Source organism: Aegilops tauschii, chromosome 6 (assembly GCF_002575655.3).
Source record: "Aegilops tauschii subsp. strangulata cultivar AL8/78 chromosome 6, Aet v6.0, whole genome shotgun sequence".
Lineage (NCBI taxonomy): Eukaryota > Viridiplantae > Streptophyta > Magnoliopsida > Poales > Poaceae > Aegilops > Aegilops tauschii.
The window spans coordinates 87,789,654-87,807,501 of record NC_053040.3 but is presented as its reverse complement, the minus strand read 5'-3'; the positions used below and the strand labels follow the sequence as shown (position 1 = coordinate 87,807,501).

General features: G+C 43.6%; 1 protein-coding gene across 1 annotated transcript; it reads left to right on the top strand.

Moving 5' to 3' along the window:
- The first annotated feature begins 1,694 nt into the window (after window positions 1–1,694).
- On the top strand, window positions 1,695–12,563 carry LOC109764558 (cycloartenol synthase). Its single transcript, XM_020323361.4, has 18 exons — window positions 1,695–2,250; window positions 3,428–3,613; window positions 3,698–3,787; window positions 3,860–4,054; window positions 4,156–4,240; window positions 4,327–4,493; window positions 5,546–5,734; window positions 6,532–6,645; window positions 6,860–6,982; window positions 7,103–7,225; window positions 7,473–7,571; window positions 8,770–8,826; window positions 9,099–9,145; window positions 9,230–9,373; window positions 9,456–9,633; window positions 9,996–10,076; window positions 10,162–10,245; window positions 12,175–12,563. Exons 1-18 carry the CDS (start codon window positions 2,050–2,052, stop codon window positions 12,292–12,294), a joined length of 2,283 nt encoding a protein of 760 aa, XP_020178950.1. The 5' UTR covers window positions 1,695–2,049; the 3' UTR covers window positions 12,295–12,563.
- Window positions 12,564–17,848: the final 5,285 nt, after the last annotated feature.

Below are 17,848 nucleotides of genomic sequence, written 5' to 3'. Positions count from 1 at the left end.
AGGGAACCAGCCCCTAGTGGGCTGGGCGCCCTCCATGGGCCTCCCCCATGCGCCTAGGGTTGGAAACCCTAGGGTGGGGGGGCTTCCCACTTGCCTTGGGGGGCAAGGCACCCCCTTGGCCGCCGCCCCCCACCCTAGATGGGGTTTGGCCAGCGCCCCCCCTCCCAGGGGGCCTATATAAATGGGGGGGAGGGAGGGCAGCAATATCTCAGCCTTGGGCGCCTCCCTCCTCCCCTGCTACACCTCTCCCTCTCGCAGAAGCTCGATGAAGCCCTGCCGAGACCCGCTACATCCACCACCACGCCGTCGTGCTGCTGGATCTCCATTAACCTCTCCTTCCCCCTTGCTGGATCAAGAAGGAGGAGACGTCGCTGCACCGTACGTGTGTTGAACGCGGAGGTGCCGTCCGTTCGGCACTCGGTCATCGGTGATTTGGATCACGGCGAGTATGACTCCGTCATCCACGTTCATTGGAACGCTTCCGCTCGTGATCTACAAGGGTATGTAGATGCACTCTTTTCCCCTCGTTGCTAGTATACTCCATAGATGCATCTTGGTGAGCGTAGGAAAATTTTAAAATTATGCTACGATTCCCAACAGGTATGGGTTTGGGCAAAAGGAGGTTTTATCCACCCATACCCTACCCAGTTCATCCCTACAGTTAAGTACTTTGCAAGTGAGAAAATGCAACATATAGTATATGTATATTTAGTTAGGCACATTGCAAGTCATCAACTACAACATTCAGTACATGGCTAAGTTCAGTTAAGAACTTTGCAAGCCAGCAACTACAAGATTCAGTATATGGCTGATTTCAGTTGTCTACTTTGCAATTCAACATCTACAACACATTATGTGCTTAACGCAGCCATAAAATCTCTTCCCAATGTCTATGCTATAAAAGGCAACGCATTTCTAGGCCCTAAAGTGATGAAGCTTGCATTCATGACCGGATGAGCCACTCATCCACAGAAGGAAACATCAATAGTGGTCTCAGGGTTTTCCTGCTTGGTCAACTTAGCTTAAATCAAAGATGGTAACAGCACAAATCCAAACCCTAACCCAAACCCAAACCAATGGAAAATCTTACCCACAGATTCATGTCCATGTCGGTGTAGCTCAATTCATTCTCACAGCTCTCCTTCCCGTCTTTTCAGAACGACATTGCGAGCTGACGGTGAGAGTGAGCGGCGTCGGCGGCGCACATGGGAGAGAGATCAAGAGGGGCGTGAGAGGGAGCGAGGGAGTGAGCTGGTCGAGAGAGTGAGTTGGTCGTCCGTTTCCCTTTAGGGAAACTGGTTCCGACAGTGTTGGTCGGACGAGCGTTAGGTGCGCCGCCACCCATGCGAGTGCTTGGACACGTCAAATTATGTTGAAAAAACGGCGTAGTGTTTTTTGCCACCGTAAAAAATTCGGCGTGGCGCAAAGTGCAACGATCTCTAAAGTGGTAGGAGTAGTACGTAGTTTTATGCTAACCGCATCGCGAATGTGGTGGTTACCTGGATTTTAACTCGCCGTCCGACCGATGGAGTGGTTTTGGTTAAGTAACCAGAGGATGGGCAGTGACGTGTTCCCGCACAAAAGAAAATGGAGAGAACGAACTAGTGGTGCTGGTTGGACGTCGTCGACGGGGAACAGATCGGACGGCATCACGGTACTATTAGAACGCTGACACCTATCACGCCCCACCACCTGCCCCCACAAAACCCCAACCCCCCTCCCCTCTCCCCTCCACGAGCGGGTCAGAGAGCCTGCAGGCGTTGAGCCAAAAAGCCACTGCCGAGAGAGATAGAGTCGAGGGGGCGAGAGACGTCCCACGCCACGTCGCCGCACCGCGCGCGCGCTCCCGTCCAAACCCCGCTCCAGCCCCGCCCCGCGCGATCCGAAACCCCCATTATCTAATTCTTCGCCGGATCGGGCCGGCAGATCTCGCCATTGCCCATTTGTCCTGCTCCGCCCTCGTCCTCTGCTCCTCCTGCTGCCAGTGCCGGCGGTGGTCGTGCAGTACTGTTCGGTTGGTCGCCGGGGAGGCTCGCCGGGGCCGGAGGGATGTGGCGGCTGAAGATCGCGGAGGGCGGGGCCGACCCGTGGCTGCGCACCAAGAACGCGCACGTCGGCCGCCAGGTCTGGGAGTTCGACGCCGCCGCCGACGACCCCGACGCCCTCGCCGCCGTCGACGCCGCGCGCCGGGAGTTCGCCGCGCGCCGCCACCAGCTCAAGCACAGCGCCGACCTCCCCATGCGCATCCAGGTAACCCCACGAACCGAATGCCCCCCTCCCGCCCCTCCCCCTCGGTCGCCGCTGCCCTGCCCTGCATGCCACGATTTCGAATTCCGGGTGGCTCCGCGATGGCGAAGCCCCACAGTTTTTTCCCCCTACCGTAGCTACATTTTTTGTCACCTGGATGATGCCGCCTGCCACATCCAACGACTAGTCGCCGCGTACTGGTACGAGCCGGCAGCCGCGCCAGAAGGTAGCTGCCAGCGAGCCACCTTACATTTCAAAACGATTTTAATGCGCAGCGAGACTACAGTATGCCGCAACCTTTCTAAGCAAAGGAAGATTGCAGCATCAGACTGTCTAGTCTCTCCTACACCACTTGGCAAAGGTTTTAATGCGCAGCGAGTATGCTGGGATCCGATCTTGCATACGTATATACTATGAATATCTGAGACGCAAGCGCCACGCTCTGGATGGGCACGGGCACGGCCCCGCTTTCCCGTTGCCAACTGCTCCTACTTCAGCTTTTAATGCCCACCGGAAGCACACAGTGCACGCGATCGGCAAGTGTGCTGGCTGACGCTGGGCATTTTGTTCTCTGAACGGGACGCATGACGCCTGCAGTTCTTTCTTTCCGTTCATATAAACCACGGAATTTCCAGGTGTATTACACCTGTGTTTTTATCAAGCAACCAAAGAGCAGAGCAAGCGAGGAGAGTGTATCCTGTAGCAGACTTGATTTAAGCAATGCAATGCAATGTTCAGCTGAACCGTAGCTATCGATATTTATAACAGCATTTGGGGTCAGAAGGTCTATGATGTTGATTGAGAACATGCTTTTGTTGCGTGCGTTAAAGGAAGGGCACTGTATTGCTGACTTGCTGTTATCTCCACTAGAGTCATTTCCCTTACCTTCAGGTTAAAAGGTTTTTAACCCAATTACCACAGAGATGGTCAATACTTTTCGGGACTGGGTTAAGAGTTAAGACCAGAAGCACAATTCATAGTGCTCTAACAGTATTTAGCAAGAGGGCAGACCAATTCTTGATGCTGGAGTAGTGATATTTTCCTGAGTCTTTTCCTTTTTGTTCTACCACTTCAGTTCAACTTGCCTGTGGATTCTTTGTGCTACTAAAACTAGGGTGTTTTTTTGCTTTGGAATATCTCCGTAGCTTCTAAAGCGTTTGTTCTCTTGTATGTACTGCAGCTTGCAAAAGAAAATCCACTTAAGTTGGATCTTCCTGCTATCAAGCTGGGGGAGAATGAAGATGTCACGGAGGAAGCTGTGTCGACCACTTTGAGAAGGGCGCTCAGCACTTTTTCTACTCTCCAGGCACACGATGGACACTGGCCTGGGGATTATGGGGGTCCTATGTTCCTTATGCCAGGATTGGTACTTCCCCTGGTTTGACATTTCATTTAAAAACTTGTTTATGTCATATGGAAACTTACTCACTGCATTTTATCTTCTATTCAGCTTATAATGCTACATGTTACTGGAGCACTGAACACTGTTTTATCATCAGAACATCAAAAGGAGATCCGTCGATATCTCTATAATCATCAGGCAAGGATCTATTTGCCAACTGTGCCATCTCACAGTGGATAAAGTAAATAATTTTTTGGCGATTGTGTGTAGAATGAAGATGGAGGTTGGGGATTACACATTGAGGGTCCAAGCACCATGTTTGGCTCAGCCTTGACCTATGTTTCTTTGAGATTGCTTGGTGAGGGACCAGATAGTGGAGATGGAGCTATGGAGAAAGGTCGAAACTGGATTTTAGACCATGGGGGAGCAACTTATATAACATCATGGGGAAAGTTTTGGCTCGCGGTATGGAATTAACATTTTTTCCTCTCTATGAAGGCTGCTTCCATTTTGCACAGTCTGACTATGGCCTAAGGAATTCCTCCTAATTCCCTGACTTATTTAAGGTACTTGGTGTATTTGATTGGTCTGGTAACAATCCACTGCCACCGGAAACATGGATGTTGCCGTATTGCCTGCCAGTCCACCCAGGTTCTTTTTTGCACTATGTCAGCATTAATTGCTTTGATCTTCCATGTTGGTTATGTCTTGCTGATATGCCTGACGCTATCGTGCAGGTCGAATGTGGTGTCACTGCAGAATGGTGTATCTACCCATGTGCTACGTTTATGGAAAGAGGTTTGTCGGCCGAATTACACCAATTATATTGGAACTAAGAAATGAACTCTTCAAAGTCCCCTACAGCGAGGTTGATTGGGACAGTGCTCGCAATCTCTGTGCTAAGGTTTTTGCTTATCTCAATCTTTCTTAGTGATGTTGATGTGTGCGAGCCAAATTTCTTATGGGCCATGATGAGCCAGAGTTAATGGAAAAAATCCTAAGTAGATCTACTTGTGCCAATGTGGTCCTCACTCTAGGAAAGAGTCTTTAAGATGACCCATAGCCAAGGTACAAAGTCTTTAAGGAACCTCATTGCCAAAGTACAGGGTCTTTAAGAAGTCCCATTGCCAACATAATGAGTTGACATAGCCATTTCGATTTGAATAGCAGTATGGGCCATGAATGTGAAATACAGTTTCAGAAATATTCGTTGTACCACTGAATAGTTTACTAGTCCTTGGTTCGGAGGCTTTGATATAAGCAGCCTACAAGTTTGATGGGGATTGCCTTGTATTCCCAGATTTTCATGCTTGTAAGTTGCTATCGTACACTGCCTGGTGCAGGAGAAAGACTGATTGCGGTGCATCTTCCATGTGAATGTGGTCAAAACGTTTTGTTGTGCTACTTATAACTCATGATTCAATAGGTGATAATATCTGAAACACAATAGATTGGGATACCATAGCCGCCTGAAGAGCACGGTTCCCTCTCATTCGTGCTTGCTTCATAATTGCAGACTCAAGTAACATAATAATTATCTTAATGTAGCTGGCTCTTTCTGGTATTTGAATATTCTCCAAGAATTCTGGTGCATTTACCGTTATTGCTTGTGTAAACATAGTAGCGAAATAATCCCGCTGTGTTACATAAGATAGTAAGTATTGTATAATAGCCCGGTTTTCCGTGATTTTTTTCCCATTCCTCTTTACAAATAGCCTATATGGGTTCACAATCAACAGCATCTTCAACATTGAGAGAATTCCCTTTTCCTTCAAAGAATAGATTATAGATTACTGGTCTTAGCGGAAGGATAAGTGATTATAGATTTATAATTAATCTTTGAAATTTATAGAAGCCTAAGCTGCCCTATTTATCTTTCTTTATCTGCATGATGTCTATTTAGGATCTAATGATTAAGATTGTTCTTTGAAGGTTTTTTCTTGTGCTTTATTGTAGGAAGATCTGTACTACCCACATCCACTCATACAAGATATCTTATGGGCCACTCTCCATAAATTTGTTGAACCTGTTATGATGCACTGGCCTGGGAACAAACTGAGAGAGAAATCTTTGAACCATGTCATGCAGCATGTTCATTATGAAGATGAGAACACTCGATACATTTGCATTGGTCCTGTGAACAAGGTAATCTGAAGAATATGCTTGCCTGCTGATCTGCCTTTTGTCTTTTTCTTGCTTCAAGCATCAGGATGATCCTTTCGTCCTGTAAGATGCAGAGATAATAACTGCAGTGCTTTATTTCATGCATGCCTCTTTAAACTTTCTGGTTTTGCTGGCCTGATTGTCCAGCCACTGTACTGTAGCATTACCTGTGCCCAAATCGCATGTGAGAACTAAAGTCTCTCTACAGCCTTGTAATTGACCACAATTGCAGCAGCAAGTTCACCTATTCTTACTTCATGTAATACCATATCCCACGATTATATATTGCGGGTTTGCCCTTTGGTTTTAAAACATGTACACTTCTATGTCACAAGGGCTGAAGGACTTGTGGACAGTATCCTCTATGCCAAGCTAGTGTCCCCTAAGGCAAACCATAGTGTTCAGTAATGCTAAACCATAATCCTCTGTAAAGCGCACAAAAGTTACAAGCAAGCATTATTTGAATGGTTTGTGAAGCTTTACAGGGGTTTATTTCATTTTTGCTCCAATTCATAATATTTTCAAATCGGAAATTGTTCTTAGTGCCTTAATATATATGATGATTTCTTTAGTTTGGGACATATGTTCATTTTGTGCACTTCTCCCTATCTTGCTGATTTAGTGGAGAAAGAATCCTCATATTCTATGATTTCTTGTTCAAAGCTTGTGAACTTACATACCAGGAGTTTAAACCTTAATAATGTCTAGATAAGTTTAATATATTTCTCAAAAAAGATAATCATACTGTTCAACTGATTATTGAATAAATTTATGTGCAGGTATTAAATATGCTTGCTTGCTGGATTGAAGATCCAAACTCAGAAGCATTCAAGCTACACATTCCAAGAATATATGATTACTTATGGGTTGCTGAAGATGGCATGAAGATGCAGGTAATGAGTTTTTATTTACTTCATTCATTTACTTTTCACTAAGGCAGCTGCTACAATAAGAGACAGCTATTTGTCTATGTCTTACTGTCTTTACATGGAACTGGAAAGTTGTTTTTTTTTACTCGGTTAGTAACCGGATTTCCTGCTTATACCCGTCCATCATTAGCTTTTCTTTCTCTTTGATTATAATCGATCCAATTTCTGTCCACTGTAGGGTTATAATGGCAGCCAGCTCTGGGACACAGCTTTTGCAGTTCAAGCTATTGCGGCCACTGACCTCATTGAAGAGTTTGCTCCCACTCTTAAGCTGGCACATGATTTTATTAAGAACTCTCAGGTACATGTCACATGGCTGTTTGTTTACCAGTCAACACTTGAAGTGCATTTTACTCCGCAAAAAAGAAACGTTTAAGTACATTTCAGTACTTAGTACTTACCTGTTGCTATTATACGAAAGGTTGTTGATGACTGCCCTGGAGATCTGAGTTACTGGTACCGTCACATATCTAAAGGTGCATGGCCCTTTTCTACAGCTGATCATGGTTGGCCTATATCAGATTGCACTGCAGAAGGACTAAAGGTGAATTAGGCCGTCAGTGTTAGCAACAAGGAGCTACCTTTGAAGTTAAAACTTTGTCCTGTTTGAAATCTAGGAAATTTTATTCTTGCACCATACGGAATAAGAATCATTCTAGCTCTCATATGTATAAGATCTGGTTTTGTTCACTGGTTTTTAGCTGCTGGTATGTTTTGTCAACTGCCAAGTTCTCATATGCATAACCATTTGTTTTAAATAGTTTAATTGTTGAATTTTCTTTTACCTTCAGGCCTCATTATTGCTATCAAAGATTTCTCCAGAAATTGTGGGCGAATCGGTGGAAGTTAACAGACTATATGATGCTGTCAATTGTTTGATGTCTTGGATGGTAAATGCATTCAAACCTTTAGATTGTGTTAGTTGTAACTATTGTATCAGTTTGCCTAGAAGAGGGTCCATATATCTCTCTCATGTCATGTGAGCACTCAGTCTAGGAGTAGTGAATTGTTACTTTTTTATATATCTATATCTATGCAAATATGAAAAGTATGAGTTAGAGTTTGATCCAAACAATCTTAGCCATTCTTAATATTTATGATCTTTATCTCGCAGATCCAAGGGTTGAGAATTTTACTTGGAACCTTACCCTGTATTCTCTCCTCTAATAATGGTCTATTTGATCGACAGTTCATAAATAATAATGGATCGTCTATTTTAGTTGTACGTTTATAGCTTACCATTTAGTGTATGGTTAGAGCTTAGTCTTTCTTCATTTGAGTAATTTACATGGTGAAAAATAATTTCAATACTGAGTACACTTACATTATAAATTTGGGTTTCTACATATGTGGATATATTTTATTCTATGCAATATATATGGCAAGAAATTCCCTGCAGAACTATTATGCGAGGGTAAGGCTGTCTAGAAATTCCCTTCCCCACTTCCCACCTTTTCTGGGAGCTTTCAGCACTGGGTATGCCCTATTTTTGTAACATATATGGCAAGAAATGTGCATTGCATGTGGACGGTTGCTAGTATATACTATAAAGCATCACATAGGTTTTGTCATATAGGATAATTCTATCTGCAAGTGCTTTTTTGCTATCAGTACATTACTGTGAAATGGTAAACTTTTGATATTTTACAAAGCTGCAGTTAGGTTATATCACACAAGGTATTTTATCTGCAAGTGCTTTCGGCCTTCAGGATAAGTACTGCTAAGCTGTTGATTAATATCGAGTAGTGTTTCTATCTTCTGCTAAATTGCACAGATCATAAGGCAATACTGTATTAGTGAAGTGGTGTTATTTACTGAACACCAGGGCTCTCCCTTGCTGTATTCACATCAAAACCAAAGTGGAGCAGTGTAGCTGCAAATTGGACTTTGCTTTGAAAATTTTGGTTGCCCTGGTTGCTTCACCAGATTATTGCCCCAGGGGTAACATATATAAAACTGTTGTGGACTAGACTCCTTCAAAAGGAAGAAACCTGTATTTCAAAGTCTCTTCTATGTATTTTTTTGCATTATATGTAAAACATTATTTTGAGATGTGCCGTTTTAACAAATTTGTTTTAATCTTTACAGAATGAAAATGGTGGCTTCGCAACATATGAACTCCAAAGGTCTTATGCCTGGCTTGAGGTATGTACCTGCCTCATTTGTTTGTTGTTGTGCTACCATTACAACTAGGAGGTTGCTCTTAAGTTGCGTGCTTCATGAGGTAATTGCCTAATTTGAATCATTAAATATCAAGTCAAAGAGGACAGGTACATCCATTAAAAAATTCATATTGAATTAATACAGGTTTACTGGACCGATGTTTCCTTTGTTTGAAAACTACAACCAATCATTAGTCATATAATCTTATTGATTTACGAAAATTCTTCCATCTGATTGTTTGTTAAACTGTTCAGCTTATCAACCCTGCCGAGACATTCGGAGATATTGTGATTGATTACCCGTAAGATGCAATAACTTGTCAATTTTTATGCTGCTTGCCATAGAGAGACAAACTGAATTTTTTTAAATACTCAATTGGTGTCAGGTATGTGGAATGTACCTCAGCCGCAATTCAGGCCCTGACATCATTTAAAAAGCTCTATCCTGGGCACCGCAGGAAAGATGTAGATAACTGTATCAACAAAGCTGCTAGTTACATTGAGAGCATCCAAAGAAAAGATGGTTCATGGTTAGTTTTCAGACACCATGTAGAAGAATACAAGTAATACATGCATATAACACTGCGTCGTTCTATATCTGTTTTCCTACAGGTATGGCTCTTGGGCTGTGTGCTTCACCTATGGCACATGGTTCGGAGTGAAGGGGCTACTAGCTGCAGGTAGAACCTTCAAGAGCAGTCCTGCAATCAGAAAGGCATGTGACTTTCTGATGTCAAAAGAGCTTCCTTTCGGTGGCTGGGGAGAAAGCTATCTGTCATCTCAAGATCAGGTAGATTCATTTCTACCTAGTTTTGAATGTACTTGCAATCTTGTTTACTGGAATACTGGATTGCATCTCTATATTCCAATCTTCATCGTCAGTGTGATGTGATAAATATTGTATGTCAGTCTATTAGAATTAATGTTAATATTGTTACATATGAGTCAACGTAATGGACAACAACTTGATATAAAACTCTCCTTTTCTTCTAAAGAGTCATTTGCTCTTTTTCCTGCTTTCACCGTTCAGGACTGCATGCCCTGTAAAGCATGGTATTCTTGCATCTTGATCTTTAGATGCACATCATCTTCCTGGGGACCATAAGAAATTTTTACTAACCAATAATCATGTTTTGACTTCCATTCAATTAGGTTTACACCAATCTTGAAGGGAAGCATACTCATGCTGTCAACACTGGCTGGGCCATGCTGACTCTAATTGACGCAGGACAGGTGTGTTTACAGTTACCTGTGGATTGTGGTAGTACCATATGATGTCTTCATTCACGATGGTTCTTAAAATCTCGTTTGGGTACAGGCTGAGAGAGACCCGACGCCTCTGCATCGAGCAGCGAAGGTTTTGATAAACTTACAATCAGAGGATGGGGAATTTCCTCAGCAAGTAAGTCATAAATGCTTTACCACCATCTCATGGTTTCTCAACATACAAATTTTCTCTAGATCCAAAGGAAAACATTTTAGTAATAAACACAGCTGTGCATGTGAAGGCAGTTCAAACCAGTGCAGCGAAATGTAACTACTATTTGACCAGAGAAAACCTTTTCTTTTGCGAATCAAGAGCTTTATTACTCAGTTAGGAGGATTACACGGTAGCTGAATACAACCAACTAAGAAAGAAGGCATATAATTAATCCACAAACATTTCCTCTCTTCTGTGGCTTGCTTTGCACACCGGTGGGCCGCTTCATTGGCTTCCCTTTGCACAAACACCAGACATTAGCTCATAAACCCTCCCAAAAGCTCTTTGATTTCATGGCAAACAGCTGCATCCGCTGCTCTGTCTGAAAATCCAGAGTTGTACATCTTAACCATCTCTTTAGCATCAATTTCAACACATATCCTGGAGTAGCCCATTCTTTGGCTAGTTGAATCCCGTCCTGGATAGTGTATAGCTCCATAGTTTGAGCACCTGATGCAAATTGATACCAGAAGGCCTGCGCTCGAATTAGGTTGCCCTCTGAATCTTGGACCACCAGCCCTGTGCTTCCACAGCCTGCCTGCTCAAGAAATGCCACATCCACATTGATTTTCAGTGTCCCTTGTTCCGGTGCTTGCCAGCAAGCTTCCTCCCTGTTACCGCAGGGCGAGTAACTTCACCTGCTGTTGTAAATCAACGGCATTACCAAGTGCCCACCGAACAGAAGCTTGAACTGATCGGCCCTTCTCGCCGTGAGTACGAGCATTCCTTTCAGACCAAACCTCCCAGCAGCCACACAATACAATGCATACAAATTGGTCTGATCCCAGTTTTCTTCAGGCACGATGTAGCACTGGGATTTTTATATGCACCATGGTCTTCATCTCCTTCCAGAAGAGTCTCGCCCAAGTGCATTCGAACAGAGCATGGGTTATAGTTTCCTCCTTGCAACATAGGTCGCAGAATGGGATTTTTTCTATGTGTCTGGTGAGCAGAACAGATTTACATGTCACAAATCCTCTTATAACTCTCCACCAAAAATTCCTGACTCTTGGTGTACCGACAGTTTCCATAATTTGTTCCAGAAGACATTTCCTGCCGTGCCTGAAGAAGACGGTTCATAGGAATGTGTCATACTTGTGCTCAGAATTTTATACACCGACCGAACAGAAAAATTAGCATTCCTCACCAACGCCCAGGCCCAGCAATCTTCACCCCAGTTACCTATTGGTGTTTTAGCAATAGCCTGAACATCAGGTGCTGCAAAGTTCTCTTCCAAGACAATAAGATCCAAACTATTATTCTCAAGATCAATAAGCTCCTCCACCTTAGTGACTGTATCCCCTGGTAACTGAATAATTGGACGATAGCCATAGAGGGTATTTAAGGGTCCTCCCATATGTTAACACTAGCACCATCCCCCACATGTTTAATCAGCCCTAGTTTCAGGGATTCTCTTCCATGTAGAATTGCCCTCCAAGTATGAGAGGAGTTCCTCTTTTTTGTTGCTGCCAAGAAATCTGAATCATGATTATATCTGCCTTTGAGCGCACCTTTGCACAAAGCGAGTCAGGGTTGGTCAATAGCCTCCACCCTTGTTTAGCCAACATGGCTTGATTAACTAGGCCAAAATCTCTAAAGCCCATTCCCCCCTCACATTTTGGGATACCTATGTCCTGCCACTTTTTCCAATGCATTTCCTTTTTCTTGTCGTCACCTCCCCACCAGAATCTTGCAACAATACTTGTGACCTTTTTGCATGTCTTTTTGGACAGTCTAAAACATGCCATTGAATAGGTAGGAATTGCTTGTCTTTTTGCATGATATTTGATACAGTACTAGGGAAGCTCAAGCGTTATATCATCTAAATTTGTTTTTTGCCGCATTTAACAGGAGATCATGGGAGTCTTCAACAAGAACTGCATGATCAGCTACTCCCAGTATCGGAACATCTTCCCTATCTGGGCGCTTGGCGAGTACCGCTGCCGGGTGCTGGGCGCGGCCAAGAAGTAGTACCGTCTTCCTTCTCTTTGGCCGGGTTACGTGCTGGAACAGTGTGTTTCTGTAATAATGTTGCTAGGTGCAGGTGGAGATCTGGTAGCCGTATAGATTTTTTTTTACCATTTGATGAGTAGAGGAATAAACTGGAGAGGGGTATATATGTCGCTTGTAGGGCCTGTTTGGTTGGATACCTGAACACCGTGCCTGGAGAAATGGACTGCCTGGATTGAGCCTGAGAAGATTGAAAATATTGCCTGGCGAGGCTACGTGCGTTTGGTTGATGTCCTCGGACTGATGATGTGCATCCGCTGTGCGTCAGAGTACGTATAAATCATTTAAATACAGCCAGGCTACTGCTGTAGGAATAAGGAATAGGAAGCATGGGGCAGGCTAAGCACCCTGCGGGTGCGGAAGTCCCTTTCTACTCCAAAGCTCATATGAGCTTGGAATGAACAGTAAATTCCGGAAAAAATAGTAGAAAGTTCTGAAAATTCTGAATTTTTAGGGTGCAAACTTTGACAAATGTTCTCAGTGCTTGAAAATTTTCTTCTTGAAACAACATTCGTGGAAGTCATGACAAAAGAAACAAAATCAGCACTCCAAGAATGCTTTTGAACACATCATTTTTGGAGCATCGGTTTTGATTTTTTTATCATGACTTTATGAAATGTCATTTTATGCTAATTTTTTGCAAGCACATTTGTCAAAGTTTGCAACCAAAAAAGATCAATTTCTTTTATAACTTTATACATTTTTTTTTCTGGTTTTACTGTTTATTAGGGAGCATTTGAGCTCGGGACTTGAAAGGGACTTTATATTTTACTGTCCCTGCGGTGCCCCTATTCAGCGATCTGCGTGCTGGATACTCAGCAAACGCGCTCTCCCCTACCTCTCCGCAGCGCTCGATTTGGGCCAGCCCATGGGCGCATGCACCCCTGTTCTTTTGTCCCAAATTAAAAAAAATATGATCGTCTTCTAAAAAAATGATCGCGATTTCAAGGTTCTTAATTTGAAAATTGTTCATCAATTTGAAAAATTTCACAAGTACAGGTTTTGGAATTCCATAAAATGTACATAAATCAACAAATTCTTCATGTTCTTTTAAATGTTCGAAAATTTCAAAAATCATGCCCAAATATCAAAAGTTCACTGATTCAAAAAATGTTCGCAGATTCAAAAAAAATATTGAATTCGAAAAATGTTGTCAAAACAAAAAAATATCTTTGTGAACTTCCAAAAAATTCTTAAATTTTAGGAAATGTTCGCGGATCCGAAAAATGTTGGCAATTTCAGACAAAAGTAGGGAATTTGTAAAAAGTATTAATGATTTCAATTTTTTTGGGGGTCTTTGATAAATGCTCACAATTTAAAAAAAGTTCACGAATTCAAAAAATGTTCATGTTTTCAAAAAATATTAATGATTTTTAATATAAATATGACCAAATTTTCACTTAAGATAGAGCTAATATTCAGAGTAAATAAAACGAATGAAGTACATAATTAAATATTGTCCTTGGCAAATCTAGTAGTGTTTTTCTTTCATTAGCAAAAAAAAAATAGCAGTGTTTTCTTAGGGTCAAATCTAGTAGTGTTCACTCGCAAAAAAAAAACCCAAAAATCTAGTAGTGTTAGTAGAACCTTAATTCGCTCTCCGTTTATTGAGAGTGCAACCTTTACATGGCTGGCAGCATGGCGCAGCGGTTTGTTTTCCATGTACTACCTCTGTTTATTTTTATAAGATGTTTTAGACATTCAGACACTGTTCAAAACAGTACAAAGCAAGCTGTCGGAAACGTCTTATAAAAAAAACGGAGGGAGTAATTAATTGTGAAGCATATCTCCTTGGAGCAAAAAAAATTTTTAGGGGTCCTTACAGCAAATATAATAGGGTGATATAGACGGGCTATAAGACTTTCAAATTCAATTTTTGTATGATGGTACAAATGAAACGAGGGGATGTTGTATCAATTTCCTATCAACACTCCATATCCCGAGTCGTAATGACTAACTATTGTACAAGTGGATTATTAAATGACACGACAGTGTCATATAGCCGGCTGCTGGCTATACAATTATTGTTCAACTTGCGGTACAAAACCTGGAGAATATTCCAACTGTCCAATCAATTAAATTGCTCTCAAACTTTTCTCCTTGCATGCATGCACATGCACTCACTCATTAATTTATGAGTACTGCGTGTCGACTTCTTTCAGTGCCATTATCGGCCCGTTGCGTCGCAAGTTGATAACTTGATTTCGCGCCCTCACTCACACGCCGCTCAAAGACAAACGCAACGCATCTCTGGGGACACAGGACGACCAATTCATTAGTTGACACCGTCGCTGATCAAGTTCATGGCATGCATGCAGAAATCTGTGGAGTTTTTTTGACGGGTGAAAGACTTTATTTCTCATAGAATGGTCATATCATTTACAAGAAGAAGAGAAATAAAATCCGGGCTAGAATTCTCCCACTGTCCAGGCGATCGGCTATCGAATGAATATCTAGCTAAACGATTTCGCAAAAAAAAGAGCTAAACTACCTGCAACGTGTAGTCCGGGGCAGAAATCTGTGGAGTACTACGCAAGGGGGAAACTTTTGTCAAGTGGAACGTCTTTTTCTACATTAAAACCCTCCCCTATTTAATGAATAGTAAGAGCATCTTCAACGCATCAATCCTTAAACCGCATATATCCGGACTACACGACCAGACATGTTTTTCATTCAATACGGGTCTGTATCGGTCCGTCGACCTGTCCAGACGCATATTTTCTCCCAAATTGGAACAAAAGTGGGGGGTTTGCGGGAGTCCAGGCAACAAATACGTAGGACTCCGACACCCCCGGCCCACTAAATCTCCCCTCCCGGTCCTACCGCCTTCCAATCCGCCCCTTCTCCGCCATACTTTGCATCGTGCCCTTTGTCCCTCTCCGGCCGCCACACATGCTTGCTGGACCTCCGCAACCAGCACCGACGCGTCCGCTCGCCTTTTACGACAGCACCGTCCATCCTGGACCTGTCCATAGCCAGGTACACTCCGCCCACTGTTGACGACGTCCATGGCGGACATCATGCTCGACAGGTGTTCGGTCAAATGCAATTGAGCTTATTTTCAAACGCCATGTTGTTTTTTAGAGTACGAAGGATGGCAGGTACTCGGCCATGGAGGATGAGCTGTTGTGCGATGCGTGGTTGGATTCCGTGGATTTCGTAGGCAAGAGCGAAAGGGGGCTCTTCTGGCAGCGCTTGCATGATTCGCTTCATGCGCGAAAGCACAGTGCGCCCTATGACATGCACATCGTCCAACAATGCAATGTGGAATCAGTATCGTATCAATGGTACGCCATCCAGACCACCGTCACCAAGTTTTGTGACGCAGTTGCTCGGCTGGACGCAAGATGGCCATTGCGTGCGGCAGCGAAAGAGATCATGAGTTTTTCTTCTTCTTGCTCAATTTTTTTACTGAACCATTCATTCACCCAATTGAAGGAAATATGCCCTATAGGCAATAATAAAGTTGTTATTTATATTTCCTTATATCATGATAAATATTTATTATTCATGCTAGAATTGTATTGACCGAAAACTTAGTACATGTGTGAATACATAGACAAACAGGGTGTCCCTAGTATGCCTCTACTTGACTAGCTCGTTAATCAAAGATGGTTAAGTTTCCTAACCATAGACATGTGTTGTCATTTGATGAACGGGATCACATCATTAGAGAATGATGTGATGGAAAAGACCCATCTGTTAGCTTAGCATAATGATCGATTAGTTTTATTGCTATTGCTTTCTTCATGACTTATACATGGTCCTCTGACTATGAGATTATGCAACTCCCGAATACCGGAGGAACACCTTGTGTGCTATCAAACATCACAACGTAGCTAGGTGATTATAAAGATGCTCTACAGGTGTCTCCGAAGGTGTTTCTTGAGTTGGCATAGATCGAGATTAGGATTTGTCACTCCGTGTATCGGAGAGGTATCTCTGGGCCCTCTCGGTAATGCACATCACTATAAGCCTTGCAAGCAATATGACTAATGAGTTAGTTGCGGGATGATGCATTACAGGACGAGTAAAGAGACTTGCCGGTAACGAGATTGAACTAGGTATGATGATACCGACGATCGAATCTCGGGCAAGTAACACACCGATGACAAAGGGAACAACGTATGTTGTTATGCGGTTTGACCGATAAAGATCTTCATAGAATATGTAGGAGCCAATATGAGTATCCAAGTTCCGCTATTGGTTATTGACCAGAGATATGTCTCGGTCATGTCTACATAGTTCTCGAACCCGTAGGGTCCGCACGCTTAACGTTCGATGACGATTTGTATTATGAGTTATGTGATTTGATGACCGAAGTTTGTTCGGAGTCCCGGATGAGATCACGGACATGACGAGGAGTCTCGAAATGGTCGAGAGGTAAAGATCGATATATTGGAAGGTTATATTCGGACACCGGAATGGTTCGAGAGTGATTCAGATATTTTTCGGAGTACCGGGAGGTCACCGGAACCCCCTGGGGAAGTATTGGGCCTTAATGGGCTTTAGTGGAAAGGAGAGAAGGGCCACAAGGGGAGGCCGCGCCCCCCTCATGGCAAGTCCGAATTGGACTAGGGAGGCGGCGGCGCCCCCCTCTTTCCTTCTCCCTCTCTTCCTCCTTCTCTCTCTCCCCCTCTTGGAAAAAGGAAGGGGACTCCAACTAGGATTGGGACTCCTAGTTGGACTCCCCTATGGCGCGCCCCCCCTTGGCCGGCCTCCTCCCCCCTCCTTTATATACGTGGGAAGGGGGCACCCCAAAGACACACCAAGTCTTCTCTTAACCGTGTGCGGTGCCCCCCTCCACAATTACACACCTCGGTCATATCGTCGTAGTGCTTAGGCGAAGCCCTGCGCCGGTAACTTCATCATCACCGTAGCCACGCCGTCGTGCTGACGGAACTCTCCCTCGTCCTCAACTAGATCAAGAGCTCGAGGGACGTCATCGTGCTGAACGTGTGCTGAACACGGAGGTGCCGTACGTTCGGTACTTGGATCGGTTGGATCGTGAAGACGTTCGACTACATCAACCACGTTACTGAACGCTTCCGCTTTCAGTCTACGAGGGTACGTGGACACACTCTCCCCGCTCGTTGCTATGCTTCCCCTAGATAGATATTGCATGATCGTAGGATTATTTTTTTGAAATACTACGTTCCCCAACAGTCGCATCCGAGCCAGGTCTATGCGTAGATGTTATATGCACGAGTAGAATACAAAGGGTTGTGGGCGATAATAATCATACTGCTTACCACCAACGTCTTACTTTGATTCGGCGGTATTTTTGGATGAAGCGGCCCGGACCGATATTACATGACCGCATTCATGAGACTGGTTCTACCAACGTGCTTCGCACACAGGTGGCTAGCGGGTGTCAGTTTCTTCAACTTTAGTTGAATCGAGTTTGACTATGGCCGGTCCTTGTTGAAGGTTAAAACAACACACTTGACGAAAAATCGTTGTGGTTTTGATGCGTAGGTAAGAACGGTTCTTGCTAGAAGCCCGTAGCAGCCAC

What these genes read in the sequence shown, in the direction of transcription:
- LOC109764558 (XM_020323361.4), top strand. Translation starts at nt 2,050, where the DNA reads ATGTGGCGGCTGAAGATCGCGGAGGGCGGGGCCGACCCGTGGCTGCGC. An exon ending in GATATCTCTATAATCATCAG is followed by an intron (nt 3,788 to 3,859) that starts GCAAGGATCTAT and finishes GATTGTGTGTAG; the next exon opens with AATGAAGATGGAGGTTGGGG. An exon ending in ATTGTTTGATGTCTTGGATG is followed by an intron (nt 7,572 to 8,769) that starts GTAAATGCATTC and finishes TAATCTTTACAG; the next exon opens with AATGAAAATGGTGGCTTCGC.